The sequence below is a fragment of the Amphiura filiformis genome, chromosome 6 (assembly GCF_039555335.1).
Source record: "Amphiura filiformis chromosome 6, Afil_fr2py, whole genome shotgun sequence".
Taxonomy (NCBI): Eukaryota; Metazoa; Echinodermata; class Ophiuroidea; order Amphilepidida; family Amphiuridae; genus Amphiura; species Amphiura filiformis.
The window spans coordinates 30,986,584-31,008,449 of NC_092633.1; the positions used below are offsets into that span (position 1 = coordinate 30,986,584).

The 21,866-nt window shown below is 38.2% G+C and overlaps 1 protein-coding gene across 1 annotated transcript in view; it reads left to right on the top strand.

The window, feature by feature from the left end:
- The first annotated feature begins 3,585 nt into the window (after window positions 1–3,585).
- The window catches only part of LOC140155258 (DNA topoisomerase 3-beta-1-like), a 278,324-nt gene continuing 260,043 nt past the window's right edge, over window positions 3,586–21,866 (top strand). Inside the window, exons 1-8 of the mRNA XM_072178018.1 lie at window positions 3,586–3,936; window positions 7,461–7,535; window positions 8,654–8,731; window positions 9,338–9,457; window positions 10,254–10,421; window positions 13,257–13,391; window positions 20,422–20,534; window positions 21,505–21,705. Of these exons, the coding sequence (XP_072034119.1) occupies window positions 3,778–3,936; window positions 7,461–7,535; window positions 8,654–8,731; window positions 9,338–9,457; window positions 10,254–10,421; window positions 13,257–13,391; window positions 20,422–20,534; window positions 21,505–21,705 (1,049 nt within the window). The 5' untranslated portion in view covers window positions 3,586–3,777. The remainder of the gene's footprint in view (window positions 3,937–7,460; window positions 7,536–8,653; window positions 8,732–9,337; window positions 9,458–10,253; window positions 10,422–13,256; window positions 13,392–20,421; window positions 20,535–21,504; window positions 21,706–21,866) is intronic.

The window sequence follows — 21,866 nt, forward strand, 5'->3', positions numbered from 1 at the left end:
CCATCTCCCCCCGCCGTAAATAACGGTCGGTCCCTTAAACAAGGTTGAGCGATGCACCTGGTAAACAGCGGTTGTTTACAATTTTCAACAACTTGTTTAGTAAACTTTGGTTTGTTTTAACAGACAGTGATAAGTCCCAGGGACTAATATGTCCCTCGCAGATCTCTTTCCCCAGTAAAAACTCAAAATTACAAAAAATCCAAAAAAGCGACACATGACTCTTAGCCCCCTGAAAACCAAATCGGGCTTAATTGGAGGGTGATATGCTATGACCCAAGTGAGCCCTGATGAGGCTGAGGTTTGCAGCCGGGGGCGCGGCTGCCGGATGCCGGGTATGGGCACTCAACTTTAGAAGTGCACTGACGGGTATATGTGCCTAGTCTATCATCATTAGGCCAGTTTAAAGTCTATAATATGATCTGATTCTGATGATTAGGCTGTTTTTAAAGTGACTAAGCCTAACCCATGACCGCCCATACCCAATGATCCCTTTCATTAAAATTGCCATAAAAATTTTAATAAAATTTTCCAATTATCTAATTTCAGCAAATTTGTAGGAGCTCCTTGTAAATTTGGAACGAAAACAGAATTTTAGAAATAGAAAGCTACCGCTGCTGATTAATCAAATGATTACTTAAAGTGTAGGCCTAGGCCTATACGTAGCTGCCGACCATCATAAACGTGATTATGACTAGTTTCCCAAAATACCTAAAAAAATTATGCTAAGTCTCAAGTTTGGGAAATTTCGCGTATATCTCAATACGAAAAGTCAAAATTTTCATCATGATGATGGCCAGGGATGATGGTCAACTCTTCACCCCAGCTACATGCACTGTAAGTAGGCCTACATAGCATTAGAAAACTCCTCACATTCTACATTAGGATCATCAAGTGACAAGTCGGCCTATGACTATTCATCAAATTTGATAAAATTTTAATAAATTGAATATAGATCCTTGTCACAAATGATGATATGGTTCTTATAAAAAATGACAAAAAAAGAAGAAGATATTTGAATAGTTTATCTTCTCCAATTGGGGATCCACTCTAATTTCACACTATTCATTTTTCTGAATAGAATCACTCATTTATTTATTTTTTTATTATTAGTTAGGCCTATATTCCCGGGGTATTATCACTTTGAGCCGACAATCTTGTCAAAATGAATAGTTTTAAGTTGAACAAGTAGGTCTAACTATTTACATTGAAAAGATCTCCAAGACTCATTATTTGACAAGATTATCCACCAGGTTCTGTTCCGGAGAAGACAAACTTTTAATTTCATTTTTTGGTAATTTTTAATGACCTGTCATTTTTCACAAGAAGAATCTATTCATTTTTTTGACAAGTCATTTAGTCAATCCATGAGTTTCTTATATTCTATTCATTTTAAAGAGAAATCTGTTCATTTCGAAATCTGTTATCCGGGCTGTTATCCGGGCCGAATTTGGCAAAGTTTCTATTCAAAAATGAGTAGAAAAGTAACCTATTTAAATTGAAATGGATACTCTTGTTAGGCCTACTTGTTAGAATAAAAAATGTAGTCACAAATAGTTACGGGATCGAAAATAAACATGATAAATGAGTAGGGATTCTATTCAGAAAAATAGTGTGAAATTATTGTGTAGCCTATTATATTCCCCCTCGGAAGAACCCATTTATTTTTGAAGCTTTTTGACAAGGACCTATTCATTTGTTTAATATGACAACTTCTTGAATTAGAGTGTAGAACTGTTAAATGTCAAAAATGTCAATTTTTAATATAAATTAAATTGCCATAGGCCCTATACAGGGTGTAACAATAAAAGTTGTACAATTGCATTTTGACTTCTCAGGAACAAACTAAAAGAGTTAAAGCACAAATGTTATATGCAATACAATCAGTAATATCTTGACTAAAAGAAGACGTTTAGTTGGTTTCTTTTCTAGATTGGGTTCAAAAGTTATGTCCGATTAATTAAATCGTCCAGAAAACGTGTTGGGCCACTTTTGCCATGTTTGTGCATATCAAGTTTGAACCGCGTAGATCATGCTTATCGTGCATTAAACATCAAAGAACTGACACAATAGATTATAAGTGGTGTTTCTTCGTATTTATTAACACCAACTTAATAACAAGTAATATGATATTTCTTTTACTCTGTAAATGAAGTCATGAAAATTCTTTCAAATTATCTTATAGATAAAGTAATTTCTCATATCCCCGAGATATCATTGGTAAAACAGTTTTTGCATCCATAAGTACAAAACAATAAAATTTTGAAATTAAGTTCAGCTGGGCTTCTAGCTGTTCTGGGGCGACCACTATTGCCAGCATTTCGGTTAACACATTTCTCATACTTTTACATACTTCTCATAGTTATATGTAATTGTATGCCTTGACGGAAGTTTCTACTTGACTCCATGTGCTACCGAATGTCACAACCATAAAAATACGCTCTTCCAATGAGAATTGGGATTGAAGTTGTTGAGCTGCAGCCACGATTTCTAGTAAATGAGGTTGTTATTTCAGTGCTTAGTTGTGACTTTCAAAAACTCAAGAAGATATTCTATTATGTAATCATTCCTACCACTTCGAATACCCCATTGTTTAAAACTACCTAGGCCTATTATAAGACTTATAAGAGCACCGTCCAGACTGGTCCATGGTTCAACTCTATTCAGTCACTTTTGTAACACTTGGACAAAAGTGGCCCAGACAGTTTTAAGACTAGGTTACATAAGGCCAAATAAAAAATAAAACATGTTTCACGTCCCCTTCCGCTTCATTTTTTGAGGTTTCTTCAATTTTATTTTTATTTTTGAAATTCAGTTATAACTTTTCAAAAAATATGCCTAGGAAGTAGAGATGCTTTCTATAGCCTTTTTAATATACAAGAAACACTTTTATAAGGTTTTGAGATAGTAAGAGGGGGCCTATCTCTCAGAACAACAAATAAAAAGAGGCCTCCTCCTTTTTCCAGACATTATTGTATACGCTAAAACAGCTCTAATTATGGGTATTTTTACACCGATTTTGCGATAAAAAATAAAAAATAAAAAGCCCCCTCTTCCTCCTTTTTTTCAAAAACCCGGACGTGAAACATGTTTTTTATTTTACTTGGCCTAATTGGCCATATCTTCACTTGTATACCATCGATTTTATTGGAACAAAGCTTATCTGGTGGCTCAAGAAATTATTTTGATAGACATATAAATATCAAACCAAAACATAAGCGGCATCCTTGTGTCATTCTATTTTCAAAATTGTACAAATTTTATTGTTACACCCTGTATATGTATTGTATGTTAGACCTACTCATTGCCCGCCACATCCCTTTTTAAAGGGACTCTTGTCATCAACGTGTCATCATCGGGGGTCATCCGAGGTCACTAAACATGGCGACCTCCATGAACAAAATAAACTCGTGAACTAATCACCGTTGATTCATCACAATTCGCTACTTTCTTGAAAAATTCACATTACTTTTGAGGCGGAATAAGGTGGCAAATCCAGATCTGAACTGGAACTTAAAAATCTGAGTATTTGATAGGTTATTTTTCCAGAAACAGATACCGGTACTTAAGTTTAAGCTTTAATACCTAAAAGCTTAAACTCAACTGTCAGTCACACTTGCAGTATATGAGTAATCGTATGCGTGCTCATTAGTGAACGATAAATTCACTGATGATACATTACATACATGACATACATCTACGTCTTGTAAGTTCAAAGTTGTAGTCTTTATCAGTAACTTCATAAAAATTGTCTTGACTTGTCAAGAAAGATCATTGAAGATGAAGGTGGCATTGATGGTCGCGGAGAAACCGCAGTTGGCTCAATCACTGGCTAAGATTTTGTCCCGCGGAAACATGCACAGCAGAAAGGGGTTCAATGGAGCATGTTCTGTGCATGAATACACATCATCTTTCCATGGTGAGACCGTTAAATTTAAGGTATGTGATGGACATGTGTTTGTAATTGAATCTTTTCAAATTATTTAAAATCAAATCGGCCCCTCGGGTATAAACCTGTGGTAAAACAACCATATAGTCATGAAACTGTATGAATGAACCCCTAAATCAGTGTGATACATTAGTTTTATAGGCAAAATTATGAAAGTTGATTGTGAGTTCTGTGTGCATCCGAAAATACTACTTTTTATACTCGCATCAAGTATTTATTATTTATCAAATATTTCATTATAATTTTTCTGAAAAAAAAAGAACACTTTGCACCAAGTTCTTTAATTTTTTTTTCGCTTGACTTTGTATGTAATTATGATCACAAATTTCAAACAAAATATCAAAAATAAATACTCCAAGAACTGTATCACATCTTTTCACTCTGAATACCGATAAGTGAAATAGCATGCAAGTAAAAGGTTCTGACAATCAACTTACTCCCAGTAACAGAGACCTGACGACATTGACATAAACAAATTATAAGGATCTCTTCACCGTCACTGGTGATTCCTTGTGTACAAATTGTCACTGCTCGGTCACTGGCTCGATCGGTATGTGCCAGAGAAGATTATAATTGAACTATAATTTTCATGTCATGTCAAGTAAAAATTGGAGTTTTTATAAGAGTCGACTTTGTATTCCTTCCGTACGGCTGAGACGAATATGTAGGTTCTGGTTCTGGTTCTGGTACTGCTAAACACACCTTTGCGGGAGCCAAACTAGCAGGACGGTGCACCGCTTGGTTACTTGGTGTTGACGTAATACTGAGTTACTGCTGCCTTGAACTTGTCTTTGTCCTCAATTGAGGTGATGTGATCGGGTATGGCATTCCAGTCTACCAGTGTTTTTGGAATGTAGGAGTACTTATAGCAGTTTTTATTGGTTTGAATCTGGGTGTATTTGACGTGTCTTGATGAACGTTGGGTTGGGCGCAAGACCTTTTGCATTGGGATGGCGAGGCTACCCTGTAGAGTAGGCACCGGAGTTTCACGATTTTGGGGGTCCATCGCGATTTTGGTGGTCCATCGTGAATTTTGAGAATTTTGCCAAACACACTACTTTTCAATGTAAATTCACCAATATTTACTGTTTATGTGAGTCCAGACCAGCACAATATCCTCCCCAGAAGCCCTTCCGTGATATGCAAATGTCCGATTTTTTCCATGACGTGTTATCATGTGTGGTAGTTAATTCTCTACATCGATCGTATGTATGAGTGACGTCATTAATTAAGGGTAGGATATAAGTCACAGAACGCACGCGAGATTACGAATCAGTTCATGACAAAAACAACATTTGGACGCCAAAAAAGTACAGTTATGCATTAAAATGTTTATTGTACAGTACAGTAGTAGCTTTTCACATAAAATTTGCATTGTTCACATAATGTATCAACTTCATGAGAGAAAAACATCGGACTAGCACGTGTGAAATAGGTGCAGAATTCGGCATACTTGATTTACTTCGAATTGCGTGTGACTTCAGCAATGGATACAAAAAGTGGTGGAAAACGCATTTTCGCGCTTTTTGACTTGAATTTTCAAGATTTTGCGCTTTATAAAAAAAACGGCGCATTTTGCCGTTTTAAATCGCTGAAACTCCGGTGTCTACTGTAGAGCTTGGTGGAATATTGTCACTCTTGAACAGCATTAAGGCCCGAAAGTCGGGGTTGATTTCCCGTGTTTTTCACTTCCGAGCTTGCAGAAAATCCAAATACATGGGGTGAAAATTAAATCTCGGGGGTGAAAAATATTTTGCAGTGTAGTCAGGGGTACATGTAGGAGTAAGGTCCAAAAGTAGAGGGTCAGAGTTCACCCCTGAGCTTGCACATATTCCCAATATAGAGGGTGAAAAATTAATATTTTTTAAATTTAGGGGGTCATTCACCCCCAATCGGGGGTTAACGCTACCCCTGCTCTTGAAATCTTCTTACGCACCTCCAGAGGCTCCCACTCCAACTTGGTCTTCATATTCGTTACACTACTTCTTCGTTCATAATCCTGACAAACAAATCGAGCCGCCCTATTTTGAACAGCCTCTAGTATCTGTTCGAGTTCTTGAGTGTAGGTATCCCATACGGATCCACTAAACTCCATACACGGTCTCACAAGTGACTTGTAAGCCATGTTTTTTATATTTTGGGAGCATGAAAACAGGTTTTGCCTAACAAACCCCAGAGTTCTGTTTGCTTTGGACACTATACTATTCACGTGTGGGTTCCATGATAATTTTGAGTTTAGTGTAACACCCAAGTATGGGTGTTCATTTGTTTCAGATAATATTGTATGATTGAGAGTATATGTATGAGTTTGTGGTGTTCTTGCATGTGTTATCCTTAACACAAAACATTTTTTTGCGTTGAAACTCAATTGCCACCGTGATTGCCATTCAGTGAGTGTATCCATATCCTTTTGCAGTTCGCTAGCATCCTCTGGTCCAGCTACCTTCCTATAAACAATACAATCATCTGCAAATAGCTTCACGTGTGAGTTTATATTTAATAAGTGGCAAATCGTTTATGTATAGCAAAAAGTCCATAGGCCCATTTCAGTTACTGTGCCTTGGGGGACACTTGATTCAACCTTTATCCATTCTGAACTTTTTCCCTCCATGACAACCCGTTGCTTTCTCTGTGTAAGAAATGCTTCTGTCCATTTAAGTGTTTTACCTCGGATTCAATAGCAGGACATTTTGAGCAGCAATCTTTGATGGGGCACTTTATCAAACGCTTTCGCGAAGTCCATTATAATCATGTCAACCTGTTGTTTTTGGTCCAACTGCAAAGCTATATCTTGGATGGTGTTGATAAGCTGCGTTTCACATGAAAGGTTTCTACGAAAGCTGTGCTGATTTTCACACAATATATATAGGTATCAAGATGTTGCATTACATTGGATTTAAGTATATGTTCAAAGATTTTGCTGCACACAGATGTTAAATTCACCGATCTATAATTCCCTGTTTGAGTTCTATCCCCCTTTTTGAAGATTGGTGTGATATTTGATAGCAGCCAATCTGTTGGTACCACTCCAGTGTCGTACGACAACTGAAAGATGATCCTTAGTGCCGAACCAATTTCGTTGGCCACTAACTTCAAGTATTTTGGTGATATCTGGTCTGGTCCCATCGCCTTGTTTGGGTTCAATTCCAGCAACAGTTTGATAACACCTTCTTCATGTATTACCATGTCTGCCATTGATGGCATACCGCTATCTGGTTCTACAGGAAAATCCTCCAGATTCCAGGTATATTCGTCTCAGCCTTACGGTAATGTAGGATAAAATAGTGGTACATCAATAAAAAATTAGAAGCGGTAATAACCAAAAAATAAAATCTATGTAACTTTCTTAAAAATGTGTCTTTCCCTTATTTTTTGGATACGGAAATCGTCATGCTAAAGTAGCCAGGTAATCAGGTATTGACATTGTTTATGCCTGGCTCTAGATCAATCGTATGCTACTTTAGTGTATGTTAACATGTTGTTGAGCATGTATTTTTGCTTCATTTTCTTTCAGATGACATCAGTTTGTGGTCACGTAATGGGATTGGATTTTCACCCTCGCTACAATAATTGGGATAGAGTGGATCCAGTAAGTTCTTTGTGCCAGCCAGAAGCAAGAATTAAGCATGAGCAGAGTGACATTAAAATTCATTTGTACAAGGCCTGCAAAATGTTGTTTTTCCCCCTACTAACAGCTACCAACCATTCAGCAGATAGAAAAAAGTCAAAAAGAAAACAAAAAGAAAGCACCTGAGAATGGATTTTAATTATATTAGATAAAAATGAATAAAGCGAACAGCGAATAGATAATTACAATTTTGTTACATGAATCAATTAAAGGTAAAAAAGGTAAAAGCCTCTTCATCCCTGGGGTGTTTAATAGAAGGGGGCATTTAGAGTAAATACAGTATGTGAATAAATCAGACTACCCCTCAACTGTCTCAAGTCTGCAGACTTCTTGGACTACGCACTCAACACTAACGCACTGTGTCCAACTCTGTAGTGCACTTAAACAAAAAATATGCAGACAGTTCACCAACAGCCAAAGTCCCTGTGTTTTGTATGCTGAGAATTCTTGCGTATTCATGAGGGCCGATCGTTCAACCGTGTGTGTCTAACAAATCACACACATAATGCTTTTGCCTATCATGGGGCTGTATTTAATGTTTTAGTTACAGCTCGACAGTGCACATATATTTTTGCAAAAGATGTCAAGACTATGCTTTGAAAACATAGGGTGGTAGCAGGTGCAGAATGGGGGTAGCATTTCAGGGTCAGGGATGTAGCCACAATGGGTGGTGGTGGGCGGCAGAGCCCACCACTCAGTTCCAGCCCACCACTCAGCTGCAATTTTAGCACTGGAGCCCACCACTCAGAGGCCAAAATTGCACAATTTTATTGGATTAGTCAAGAATTTGGTCCATTTTGGCAAACAATTGCCAAATATGCAAGATTTTCATTAAATGCCACCCACCACTAAAACTATCCTAGCTACAACCCTGTTCAGGGTGTGTATGCTTCATGGAACGATTGGCCCTCATTAATAACAAATGACGTTGGCCTTGACCTGTTGGTGACTAGTCTGAGCGGCAGCGCCCTCTCTGCCTGTTATAAAGCGACATAGCCACCCAACAGTACATACATGTGCTTAATTAATGATAAACAAAATAACAAATAATAATTTGCCTTTATTTTGTATTATTTCAGTCCGAATTGTTTGGTGCACCGACAGAGAAACGAGAAGCCAATGCTAATCTGCACATGCCAAAATTCCTATCCCAGGAGGTAGGTTAACACCAGATATATTAACCCCCTGATTGTTCACAAAAAAATATGGGGAAATATGTATTTTCATAAGAACAAACAGGAGGTGCTATAACGATTTTATCTGTTAGCGAACATTCTGTAATCTTATTAGTCAAAAAAACCTATACAATAAAAACACTTGTAGCCGCATACACACTATAGTATATTCACCTATTACGAAGGTAATATTTCTCATTCTTCAAGTGTATGGAAGAAGCACAGGTTATTAAGTATGTGCATAATGGTTAGAACTCAGTGGTCAATTCTGGTTTGTGCAATTACTGGGTATGTCTGGTTTTAAAATTAGAATTAGAAATAGGAAAAGTATGTGTTACTTTTTATGCAGACATTCCAATAACCAAATGTGTATGTTTACTCCCATTTGTAGACATATTTCACCATGTGGCTAGTTTCTTCATCAGACTGTTGTAGGATATCAATATCATCACATCGCTGTTGTAGGCTGAAACTTTCAGTTGCAATGTTGAAATGTGTCTGGTTTCCAGAATAAATATTTTGTACCTCTGTCCACATTTCCTAACCACCATATCTTCATAATATGATATTTTGTCCTCTTGATTTCAGGGAAGAGGTGCAGATTACCTGATCCTGTGGTTAGATTGTGACAAAGAAGGTGAAAACATCTGTTTTGAAGTAATTGATGCTGTTAGACCATGTATGAATAAACCAAGGGGAAGGGAGCAGGTAGGTTTGAGGTGGGCATGTGGATTGAAGTCATTGATAATGTAAGACCATCTATGAAGAACCAAGTGGAAGGGAGCAAGTAAAATTTCTTCAGCTTATAATTGCCAAAAAATGGACTCATAATATTATGTATTGATATCAAATGGCGTGCACGCAGTTTGGCACAACACTTAACCCTACTTGTGCTTTGCATAATGTGTGACTGTCGCGCACTTATGTGAATTTACGCGAGCATAAGTTGGGACTTTTTTGACACACAAAACAAGTCAAAACAAAACAAAAAACCAAACAAACTTTAGGTTTGAGGTGGGCTTGTGGAGAAGTTCCATACTCTCTTCAGGTTATCAGAGTTTGACTTTCCATGAGTTTCAACCTGAACTTGGAATTTTGAAAGTCAATTAAAAAGGTTAATCAGAGGTTAATAAAGGAAGAGATAGTCCACAAAGTCAATAGTCAGTAATCGTTCATTAACATTAATTCCATGATATTTGGTGCTTAATTAATTACTGTGTAACTATCAAAGAACAATTACATATCATGTATAAATACAGGGGGGATGCATCACTTGCATGATTCATATAGCATGTGCATTTGAACAATCAGCCCTCATGTATAATGAGAGAAAGAAAGCATGGGGTGTTAAAATTGTGATAAGTGTTGCCATACTTTGGTGTCCCGATTGCAACCATATATATATAAATCTCAAATAATAAAAGTGACAATTGTGGCTTCTATGACATCTGGGGTAAAAAACTAGAAAAATCCTGTATAATGCTTGGATGTTTACTTTCACCAGACCATCTTCAGAGCTCATTTTAGTGCCATAACAGACACAGACATATGGGGTGCAATGAAAAACCTTGGCGAACCTAACAAGAATGAAGCACTCTCTGTTGACGCACGTCAGGAGTTGGATCTACGTATTGGTTGTGCCTTCACTCGATACCAAACTAAGTACTTCCAGGTAAGCAGTCATTATTAAAGACATAAGAAGATAGTACATAGAGAAATAGCATATAGTCGGCCTAGTGTTCACACCAGGGGTGTACTCTAACTTTTTTGGCCACTAGCCAGACATAAACCCCTAATATTGCTCTTTTTTGGACTTTCTGAACACTTAATCACCAAAAAGTGGACCTAGGAAAGTTCGGAAAAGACATCCCAAAGTAGCTCAGCGGAGGGCTGCAATATTAACAGTTTATCAGTCCTCAATTTCTTATCCACCAGGCAGGGATGGGCACTTATGAAAATTTACCTGCCCAACAGCAAAGTTACCCATCCCTGGCATTCGGGTGGGTGTTAAAAACATCCATGGTTCACACCAAAGAATTTGAAGGGCAGAATAAAGACCCCATGCATAAAAAGTGTTATGGAAAATTTGCTATATTAGATTGTCATTATTGGAACCAAAACAGTGTTCTTCATCAGGTATTTCATCAGGTACAAGACTGATGTTTTACATCTTCTAAAGTACATTTTGTCATTTACTCTCAGCCATCACAGACCAACTGCAATGTTAGAATTTATTCTCTTAATGATGTAAACTCTTTGACTCACTGATAAAGCACACATCACACAGTAGGATTGATTGATTGATTTTATTTGGTTCCATAATACAAAATACATAAATATATTATACTAGATTTCGCGGTTCTCGGGTTGGGCGGTTCTCGTGATAGGCCTATCTCTAATTACCCAACACCCGTTACCCATAATACTAATGTCCTAACCTTTCAAACTACTACGATATGCGTCGCTCAATGATTAATCAACTCTGTGTTGTAGCTGTGACGCTTACTTGGTACCCATAATCTGAAAACCCATCGTTCGCCTCTTTCAAACCCTGTCCTGCTACCACATTGAGGACCCCAAAATACCCGAAATTCAACGCAAAGCGGGTTATACCATAACTGATGATTTTTATGTTAATCCTGTCTTGAAAATAGGCCTATTGGTCCGATGAGATGCACCTGTTCATGTGTTAGTCACACTGTAATGCTTTTCCGATGCGCGCACTGTACTCCGCGCACACTCCCGTTGATACTCCGCGATATCGCACGCCGCCGCGACGCGATATCGCATCGCGTGAACGCGAACGCTGGACTCGACGCGATAGCAGCGGACAGAGGACGGACGGACGGACGGACACGCCGTAATTAGTATTAAGATTGCACAGATTGCACGGGAGGGCGAGTTAGCGCAGCGGCAGTTCCCTCGCTTTGCACCACTGAGCTGAGGTCCTGGGTTCAAGCCCCGGCGCGGCCCAAAGACTCATGTGCACTTGGTTTATCCCGATTCCATGCTCGCTCTCGCAGGTTTTCTCCGGGATCTCCGGTTTCCTCCTGTATCGCAAAAAATCGGTGATTAGTTGTTTGGTTATCAAAAACTTCCTTCACCCAATGGAATTTGGGGAGCTGCACAGATAATTGGTGGATGTTACAATCTAAATGCGGATAGGTGTGCGCCGTTCGGCAGCAACCTAGTTGATGCGATCTGATTGTGATGATTCACCATTGCAGCGAAATTACAGCGCTTTGAGTCCTCTAATATCTGGAGAAAGGCGCTTTATAAATCCAAAATTTATTTTTTAATTTTTAAAATACATTACATATATATATAACACTTGACAAAATAAGAAATTAAAAGATATACAATGTGAAGATAAAAGTACACTAGGAACCGGGATAACCCATAAAGCCAATGTTTCAGGCTTATTTCCAATGAGGTCCTTGAAAGAAAGATTTTGGCAAAAAAGGCAAGAGTATAAACAAAAGAAGAAAGAAAGCACACAATGGACAACAGACCCCACTGGAAATTAGCCATTACTGAAAAGTTTCCTTATTGCACTCTTGAAATGATTAAGATTGGGGATATTTTTGATGTCATTTGGAAGCATGTTCCAATCCTGTATTGCACTGTAATAAAAAGTAGTGCCAGCTGAACTTTTGATTTTAGGCACATGGAAATTAAAAAGCCGCCTTCTAGTATTATAGTTGTGAATTTCTGAGGTTTTGGTAAAAAACTGGCACAGGTAGGGGGCACTTGACCCATAATAAATTTTGTGCACATGACATAATTTTAAAAATTTTACTCGACAGTCTACATTAAAAAAATTCAGACTGTTGAGTTCGGTTTGACCAATATGTGACCGGGGTTCTAGATTTAAAATATAGCGCACAATTTTATTTTGAGTGATTTGAAGTTTGTTTTTAAGCCATTGACTGAGTCCGGAATACCATGAAGAAGATGAATAATCAAAGTGGCATTGAATTAAAGCCGAACACAGAATTTTGCGACAGTTTTGATTGAGACAGCTGCCATTGCGATACATAAATTTCATCCTGAATTTGCCTTTTGAATAATATTGTTTGCAATTGCTTCCCCAGACACAGATTGGTCAATGTTAATACCCAGATATTTCAAAGACTCCTGGCCTTTGATAATCTGGCCAGAGCATTCAACAGAAAAATTGTCAACATTTTTTATTTTCCTTTTGGATCCGAAGATAATACTTTCAGTCTTGCCGAGATGTAAAGACAATTTGTTGTCTACCAGCCAATTGCTGCAAGACTCAAGAACTTGGCCTAATTTTTGTGATACGACACTAGGATCTGTATGAGAAAATAGGAATGAGTCCACCGAATCATTCATGGGTAATTCAGTGAGCCTGGAGAGTATCTTTGCTAAAGATGGCATGCTATGTCATCAAAAGTTACATGTACAAACAGGAAGCAAACAAATCCCAATTAGCCTAATAACAAATGCTACTCTAAAATACTATGTTTGATGATCATTTCAGGGCAAGTATGGTGATTTGGACAGTAATCTGATATCCTATGGACCATGCCAGACCCCAACCCTGGGTTTCTGTGTGGAGAGACATGACAGGATTCAGTCTTTTAAACCAGAACCATTCTGGGTCATACAGGTGCAGGTATGTATAATGCTATAATGCCACAAGTAAGTGTCATTGAATCTGATATCCTATGGACCATGCCAGACCCCAACCCTGGGTTTCTGTGTGGAGAGACATGACAGAATTCAGTCTTTTAAACCAGAACCATTCTGGGTCATACAGGTGCAGGTATGTATAATGCTATAATGCCACAAGTAAGTGTCATTGAATCTGATATCCTATGGACCATGCCAGACCCCAACCCTGGGTTTCAGTGTGGGGAGGCATGGCAGAATTCAGTCTTTTAAACCAGAACCATTCTGGGTCATACAGGTGCAGGTATGTACAATTCTAAGTGTCATTGAATCTGATATCCTATGGACCATGTCTGACTCCAATCATGCCAGACCTCCAACCCTGGGTTTCAGTGTGGAGAGGCATGGCAGAATTCAGTCTTTTAAACCAGAACCATTCTGGGTCATACAGGTGCAGGTATGTACAATTCTAAGTGTCATTGAATCTGATATCCTATGGACCATGTCTGACTCCAATCATGCCAGACCTCCAACCCTCGGTTTCTGTGTGGAGAGGCATGGCAGAATTCAGTCTTTTAAACCAGAACCATTCTGGGTCATACAGGTGCAGGTATGTACAATTCTAAGTGTCATTAAATCTGATATCCTATGGACCATGTCTGACTCCAATCATGCCGGACCTCCAACCCTGGGTTTCTGTGTGGAGAGGCATGGCAGAATTCAGTCTTTTAAACCAGGAGCATTCTGGGTCATACAGCTGCAGGTGTGTACAATTTTATAATGCCACAACTAAGTGCCATCGAAGAACATCAAGTATTGAATCATATCGAAGACATTGCAGTGGGAAATGGAGTCCAGTGCATGTCATATGCTGACGACACCCAGCTTCACATTTCTATGACGCCATCTAATAGGAATGAGTGCATTGCTAAACTCGAACAATGTCTCGTCGATGTGGAGTCTTGGACTGTCCGGAATAAACTTCAGCTCAACGCTACCAAGACAGAGATCCTGCATGTAACATCCCGGAATCGCCAAACTACTCCTCTTGCTGAAGTTCAGGTTGGAGATACGAAAGTGAAACCATCTTTGTCTGCTCGCAATCTGGGAGTGATATTTGACGATAAGCTCTCCATGACACAACATGTGAACAATGTTTGTCGGAACGCGACACATGCAATCAGATGCATTGGACGGATAAGACACTATCTGGATCAGCGACAACAGAGAAACTCGTTCACGCCTACGTAACATCGCGATTGGACCAGTGCAATTCTCTTCTATACGGACTGCCTGACGAGGAGATCGCGAAAATGCAAAGAGTGCAAAACACAGCAGCAAGGCTTGTCACACGCACAAAGAAGCAGGACAGCATCTCCAAGATCATGCGCGACTTACACTGGCTCCCTATCCGCAAGAGAATAGCATTCAAGATCAGCCTACTTACTTTCAAAGCTCTTCATGGACAAGCACCACCATACATCTCGGAACTCATTACACCTTATACCCCATACCGGACTCTTCGATCTTCGACGCAAAACCTCCTCAAAGCTCCTTGCCGTCGCCCACGCACAGCGTATGGTAGAAGATCATTTGCAGAAGCTGCATACAAAGAGTGGAACAATTTGCCTTTGCATGTAATGAAGTTGCTCCATCTATCAATGTCTTCAAAACACAACTCAAGACTTTCCTATTTAATCAATAATGTTGTCATGTGCAATCTCATTCAATTGACTTTATAAACTGTATTTACTGTATTTTTTGTGCAATCATGCGGAATAATGTCCAGAGGAAGAATGTCCTGATGTCGTGGTTTTGTTGTTGTCTTTTCCTTGCTCATTCGATGGCCTGATATACAGGCTACCACGACATGACATTCTGCTCTCTGTTCTCTTTTATTGTGTATTATTTGTCTTCGTTTTAATTTACTATTCCTGTTGTATAATATTAGTTTTTAAATCAATCTGTAGTTTTATTCTAAGATTTGACTGTATATTGTAGGCTTAAGTTTACTGGTATTTTTATGCTGTACTTTGGTTTTTAGTTTGTTAAGCGCCTTGAGACCCTCTGGGTTAAGGGCGCTATATAAGAGCCTGTTATTATTATTATTATATCCATCCCAACAATTTATTTGGTTGAGTTTTCTCCCCTTTTGTGGCTTGCCCCAAAGTTTAAAAAATAAAACAAAACAAAATGAAGATGAAAAAGATAAAACAATTACGCAACACTACCAGATTTATTAGCACATAATCATAAAACACTTCATATCTATTGAAACATTTAAAATGAAAATATGAACACCATTGAAAATACATATCTAAAGAGCCCAACTCAAGATGGAGCTTCTCAGAGAAGATGAGAAAGAGAGAATCTCATTCATGAAATCTACATCGATCTAGTCAGTAAAGAAATCACACTAAATCACTACCACACATAAATCTGGAGATATACATTTTATATTCCCAATATCAAATTTGAATGAACAAACTATATATACTTTTAGTTAAAAAAATATTAGAGTGACGACCTTCAGATCTCTAGATGGATGTTCCGATCATTATAAGCCACAAGCTGTAGTTGAAGCACTAGATCTAAAAACCATTCTAATGCAATCCACAATGAAATATACAATCAAACTTACAGATCTAGTATAGCTCTTCAATGTTCACTCAGTGCTCATGGTTTAGTGTTCAAATCAACAGTCTAGTGATATGAAGGTTGCTGGTTCAAATCCAGCCAAGTGCATAAGATACCATTTCTTCTCCATGACCTCAAACTTATCTATGAGTATATTTCAATTTTTCTGTCCAACAATTTCCCTTATTGGGATGTTCTCTTCTTGACCTTTGTGTTTACAAAAAGGGCATTTTACTTTGTCAAATGAAAATCCAGCAAAAGTATACAGAAATGGATTGAGGGTGGAATTGATAGGTAACACAAATGTTGCTATCCAAGCAGAAGCAGTAGGGCTGACTTCAACTGCACCAGCCTGGACAAGAATTGATAAAACCCCAATTGGTACCCAGCAGCATAGGTCTGAAAGGACAAGGAGAGACATTTTCATAGCCATGCATATTTTTTGTTTGATCTTTGTGACTGTCCAGAGTTTCTTGTAATTCTTCTAGCATCAATGAAAATGGCTATGTAACAAAAGCCTACTACTAAGAAACAAATAAGGTTGAGACAGGTAAACATTGCAATAGATAGGTACATGGACACCTTACTGTAATCATGTACATTCTTTGATATTTGATCTTCAAACGTTAAGCTTGTTATATTATAGTGACCGTATTCAGTGCCAATGGCAAAAGTGCCATTGGCAGCAGTGATTTTGTTATAAACCTTTAATTTTGAAATCGGGAGGCCAACACAAACCTCAGAAATTGAATACAAATCAGAATCTGTTCCTGCTAATACAAAAGAGGTGATGCTGAAACTGACGGCTACTGACCTCAATATAGCTATAAGTAATCGCGCTAAAGTTGTGCTCAATTGTCGGCTTCCAAATGGGTACCGGTACTTTATACGCAGAAACCTGCCTATGCTAATCAGTGTTATCAAGAAAGTTGAAGCCTCGTTAGATAATATAGATAAGGCTCCGGCACACCTACATAATGTACTTCCTTGCCAGGATTCAGAACTTGCTGGGAAGTAATCTGCATTATACATATCTACTGAAAGCAAAATGATCAGGTAGATACACATCATGAGATCCGATATTGAGAGATTTGATATGAGAAGAAACTGGACCTTATTACATCGCTGCATATGTTTAAATCCTTTGTAAAGAGCAAATATATTTCCGAGAATGCCAAAGACACTCATAAACCACATAACAATTCGAAGGATGTCAAAGGTCACCATGCGATTACATGTTAGGAATGGGGAAGGTGGCTCATCACTTATACACTGAATAGATGATGCATAACAACAGATCGCAGATGTAGTAACTAGCAACTTGACTGTTGTATGTAGCCCGGACAGTACATCACTGTGCATCCGTAGCAATGGGTTTTCTTTTAAGTTTACTGTTGGCAAAGAGGTACACATTGTTAGTATTGGAATTTTATTCAAATTGTTGTCCGACAGGTTTAAAAACTTTAAATGAGTGAGGCCATAGAAAATGTTTTCTGGAAGGTGATGAAGTTGGTTATGATCCAGAGCCAGTTCTTCGAGCCTGGTTTGGTTTTCAAATATGCCAGAATGGAGAGAGAGTAGCTCGTTGTTGGATAACACCAATGTTTGTAAACTGCTTAAAGGAAGTGTCCGGCAATCACAACATTAGGTCTTATATGTTAGAAAATAATTATCAAGCACAAATCACATGGTTTTATTTCAATCAAACTCATATTAACCATAAATACGAATAAAAACAGCCGTCTCTCAACCGCGATATTCAAAATTCCAGCCGAAATGTTCTAGAGCAGTGACGTCATGGTTATTTGTGCTCATTTGTCGACAAGCTTCATTGAACTATTGGGACGTCACTGCTCTAGCCAATTTCGGCGAGGGAATTTTGAATATCGCGTGTTGAGAGATGGCTGTTTTTATTCGCTTTTATTGTCAATATGAGTTTGTTTAAAATAAAACCATGTGATTCATACTTGATAATTATTTTTCTAACATATAAGGCTTAATGTTGTGATTACCGGACACTTCCTTTAATGATTCGAAAGCATTATTTGCTATCTTGTTTATTGTATTGTGATCCAGGAGTAACTGCTCCAGACGTGCCAGTCCTTCAAACATATTGGGTTGTATATCATGTAGTGCATTGTGAGACAGGATTAACACCTGCAGACTTGCCAGGCCTGCAAAAACACCAGATTGTATCGCTTGTAATTCATTGTTGTTCAAAAGTAACCATGTCAGACTTGGCAGTCCTTCAAACACACCAGATTGAATCTCTTGTAATTCATTGTTCTTCAGGACTAACCATACCAGACTTGCCAGTCCATCAAAAATACCGGGTTGTATCTCACTTAATAAATTGTTACCCAGGGTTAGGATCCACAGACTTGCCAGTCCTTCAAGTGCACCAGGCTGTATCTCACATAATACATTGTTATTGAGGTATAACCCTGTCAGACTTGCCAGTCCCTCAAACGCACCAGGCTGTATCCCATGTAATGCATTGTCATCCAGTTTTAAGGTCCTCAGACTTAACAGTCCTTTAAACAAACCAGGCTGTATCTCATACAATACATTGTTATCCTAGGTTAAGCTCCACAGACTTACCAGTCCTTCAAACACATCAGGCTGTATCTCGTGCAATGCATTGTTATCCAAGGTCAAGCTCCACAGACTTACAAGTCCTTCAAATACACCAGGCTGTATCTCGTGCAATGCATTGTTATCCAAGGTTAAGCTCCACAGACTTGTCATTCCTTTAAATACACCAGGCTGTATCTCATGTATTGCATTATCACTTAGATCCAATGTTTGTAATGAGGAGGCAAGCCTTACAAATGCTGATGGTTTTATGCTGTGCAAAGTACTACCAGCCCAACTAAGACTATTCACATCAACAAATGGATACAAAACTTGAGTCATAGACACACTTCCATCTGTGCAAGTACTGATTATGGTGACATTATCTAAGGCACAGGTACAATTAGATGAGCATTCCAAATGACATCTGGTATCATTAACTCCCCCTTCACACTGGACTGTCTTATTAATGTCTTGTCCATTAACAGTCAATTGTTTATTACAAATTGACAAAAACATGTATAAAACAACTACTTTTCCAACATAGCATGAAATTTTACAAGGCATCATACGATAACCCACATATCTAGCCATGCTGCTGCTCTCAGCTCTGTTTCACACCATAAAATGATCACTTTTGTCCCAATCGCTTCATGTGTTTATAGGAGAAGTTTCATATTTCAATTTATCAAAACAGTTATTGTTATTGGCCATATATCATGCTTGTAATTGTATAGCTTTCATTATTAGGTTGATGACACCATGTAATAAATCCAGGATATGATATGTGACATGATCAAGGGGAATGAGTCAATGTCAGCAATTTTCAATCACAAGTTTTTAACATCATTTTCTGGCAGTGTACAAATGGTACATTTTGATACAAACCCCATGAAAATCGGACATCTGGTTACAGAGTTATGAGAAATTAATCAATGGCTGAAAACAATATAAAACAAAAGAATTTGAACACTGTTTTTGCCAATATCTCAAATACAATATTAGCGACATCCAACCGACTCATGCCCCTTGATCATGTTACATAATATGTAATACATATTATAATCAAAGACAGAGCTAATGAGATGGAGCTTACCAGTGTATCATGGTCTGTCAGTGTATTATATTGAGGGTATGATGATTCATTTCGCCTAAAGAGGACAGGTTTACATCTTGCTCACTGTTCATAATATACCTTTAAAGGCACTATGAATGATCCTTGTAAAGGAGTAAAAATATTTATAAAAAATAGGAATGGCTTAACACAGTAGTATAAGTCATTATACTGTGTAAAGTACTGCCAGCCCTGTTGAGACTGTTCACATCATCAAATGGATACAAAACTTGAGTCATAGACACTCTTCCGTCTGTGTACTGATTATGGTGACAAGGTACAGTTACAATTTGATGAGCATTCCATCTTGTATCATTAAGTCTACCTTCACACTGAATTGTCTTATAATGTCTTGTCCACTAACATTAATGTGTTAACAGATTGAAAAATAACATGTTTTACAAGGTACCCTGCTATCAAATTGCTATTGGGGGGAATGTAATGCATAGATCGCTTCACCATGAAACAGACAAACTTTGATTTAAATTGGAAGCCCCACTTTTGGGTCAAGTTCCAGTCAAGGTTAAAATTATCCATGTAAATTCTGTTCTGTCTATCATCAAAGTAACAGGTGTAAGATGGTTCTTCTGTGGCGAACTCACTAAGCGGTGCTTCCTGTTTAAAGTGCAGTGCAATATGCAAGAAAATGCTAAATGTACAAACAGGGCATGTTACGATATTTTTATATTTTATTTCATTCATGTTTCAGGTTGATCATTCTAGTGGGAAGAGCTTGATGTTGGACTGGGACCGTGTGAGGTCATTTGATAAGGAAGTTGCACAGATGTTTATGAATCTGGTCAAAGGTCAAAAGGAAGCAAGGTGAGCAGACTTAAAGTCAGTGTAACTGACAAGGTGCTGGTAAGATAATGCAGGTGTGAGCCCATGTAGCTGGCAAGGCATGCCAGACAGTCTACATTCATGGAAAATTGAGTCATGATTAAGGTACTTGGCTGGTACTGTGCAGTACCAATTGAGTACCAATGTAGTACCAGTGCAGTACCACTGCTGGTGGGCCCGGCTGGTGGGTCCTGTGCAGTAGCAGCATTGTTACTGTGTAGGTACTCTGTGCGTACCAGTCAGGTACCTTGGCAATGGTGTACCCCAATAGGAATCTTGTAGTGTATGTGTATGTTGCTACATGATATGAAGAGCTCAGATACAAAGAGAGATGTTTCCATTTTTCTTGATTTGAGATATAGGTAAATATCCCTTGTCAAATGTAAGGAACAAAAATAGGAAATATGTGTTGTTTCTATCATAGTTTCAACAAAAATATATACTGGATATAATGATGTATATTTATACGTAGCGGTAAACGTAAATAGGAAGCAATTTTAGACTTCTACGCTACTCAAATTTCACTCACCGGAGCACTTTCACCGGGTCAACTGGCGTCTTCAGCGGATGTTATTGCTCTGAAGATTTTTTGTTGCTAGATGTTGTTGAAACACCTCCGATGACGTCATAGATGTAGATGACGTCAAACTTGAAGATGTGGTGGCGCCCCCTTGGCATATACTGGATGTTTTAAAGCAGAGTGTCAATTTAAAGCATAGTATCATAGGGCAGATGTTGGTGGCCTTAACTCAAAATGTTTTGAAATGGCATATTGCATTTTGCATCTCTACTTTTCATATACATGTTGCCCTCAATATACCCGTGCCTCTACTGCACATCATTTAAACAAAAAAAGCGTTTTGTCTGAAAAGTCGCAAGAATATGCTTTTGAGTTATGTTTATTTGGTCAAATATGGCAATATGAATAAATTTCTTTATTTGGTTCTTACAGAATTACATCAGTGCAGAAGAAAGAAAAGAGCAAACAACGTCCTCTGGCTTTAAACACAGTGGAGTTGATGCGAGTTGCCAGTGCTTCTTTGGGTATGAGTCCACACCATGCTATGCAGATAGCAGAGAGGCTATACACACAGGGCTATATAAGTTATCCAAGAACAGAAACTACTCACTATCCGGAAAACTTTGATCTTAAGTAAGAAGTTGTTTGTTTTTTTACCCTGCATTGAAATAATAATACAATTGTTTATTGTGATAAATGTTGGATATTAAGTAAGACAAGTAATATGGTGGGTAATTAAGGCCAAAAAATGAAACAGAATGGCCTATCAGAAGTCATATCAGGTTGGGGTGCTG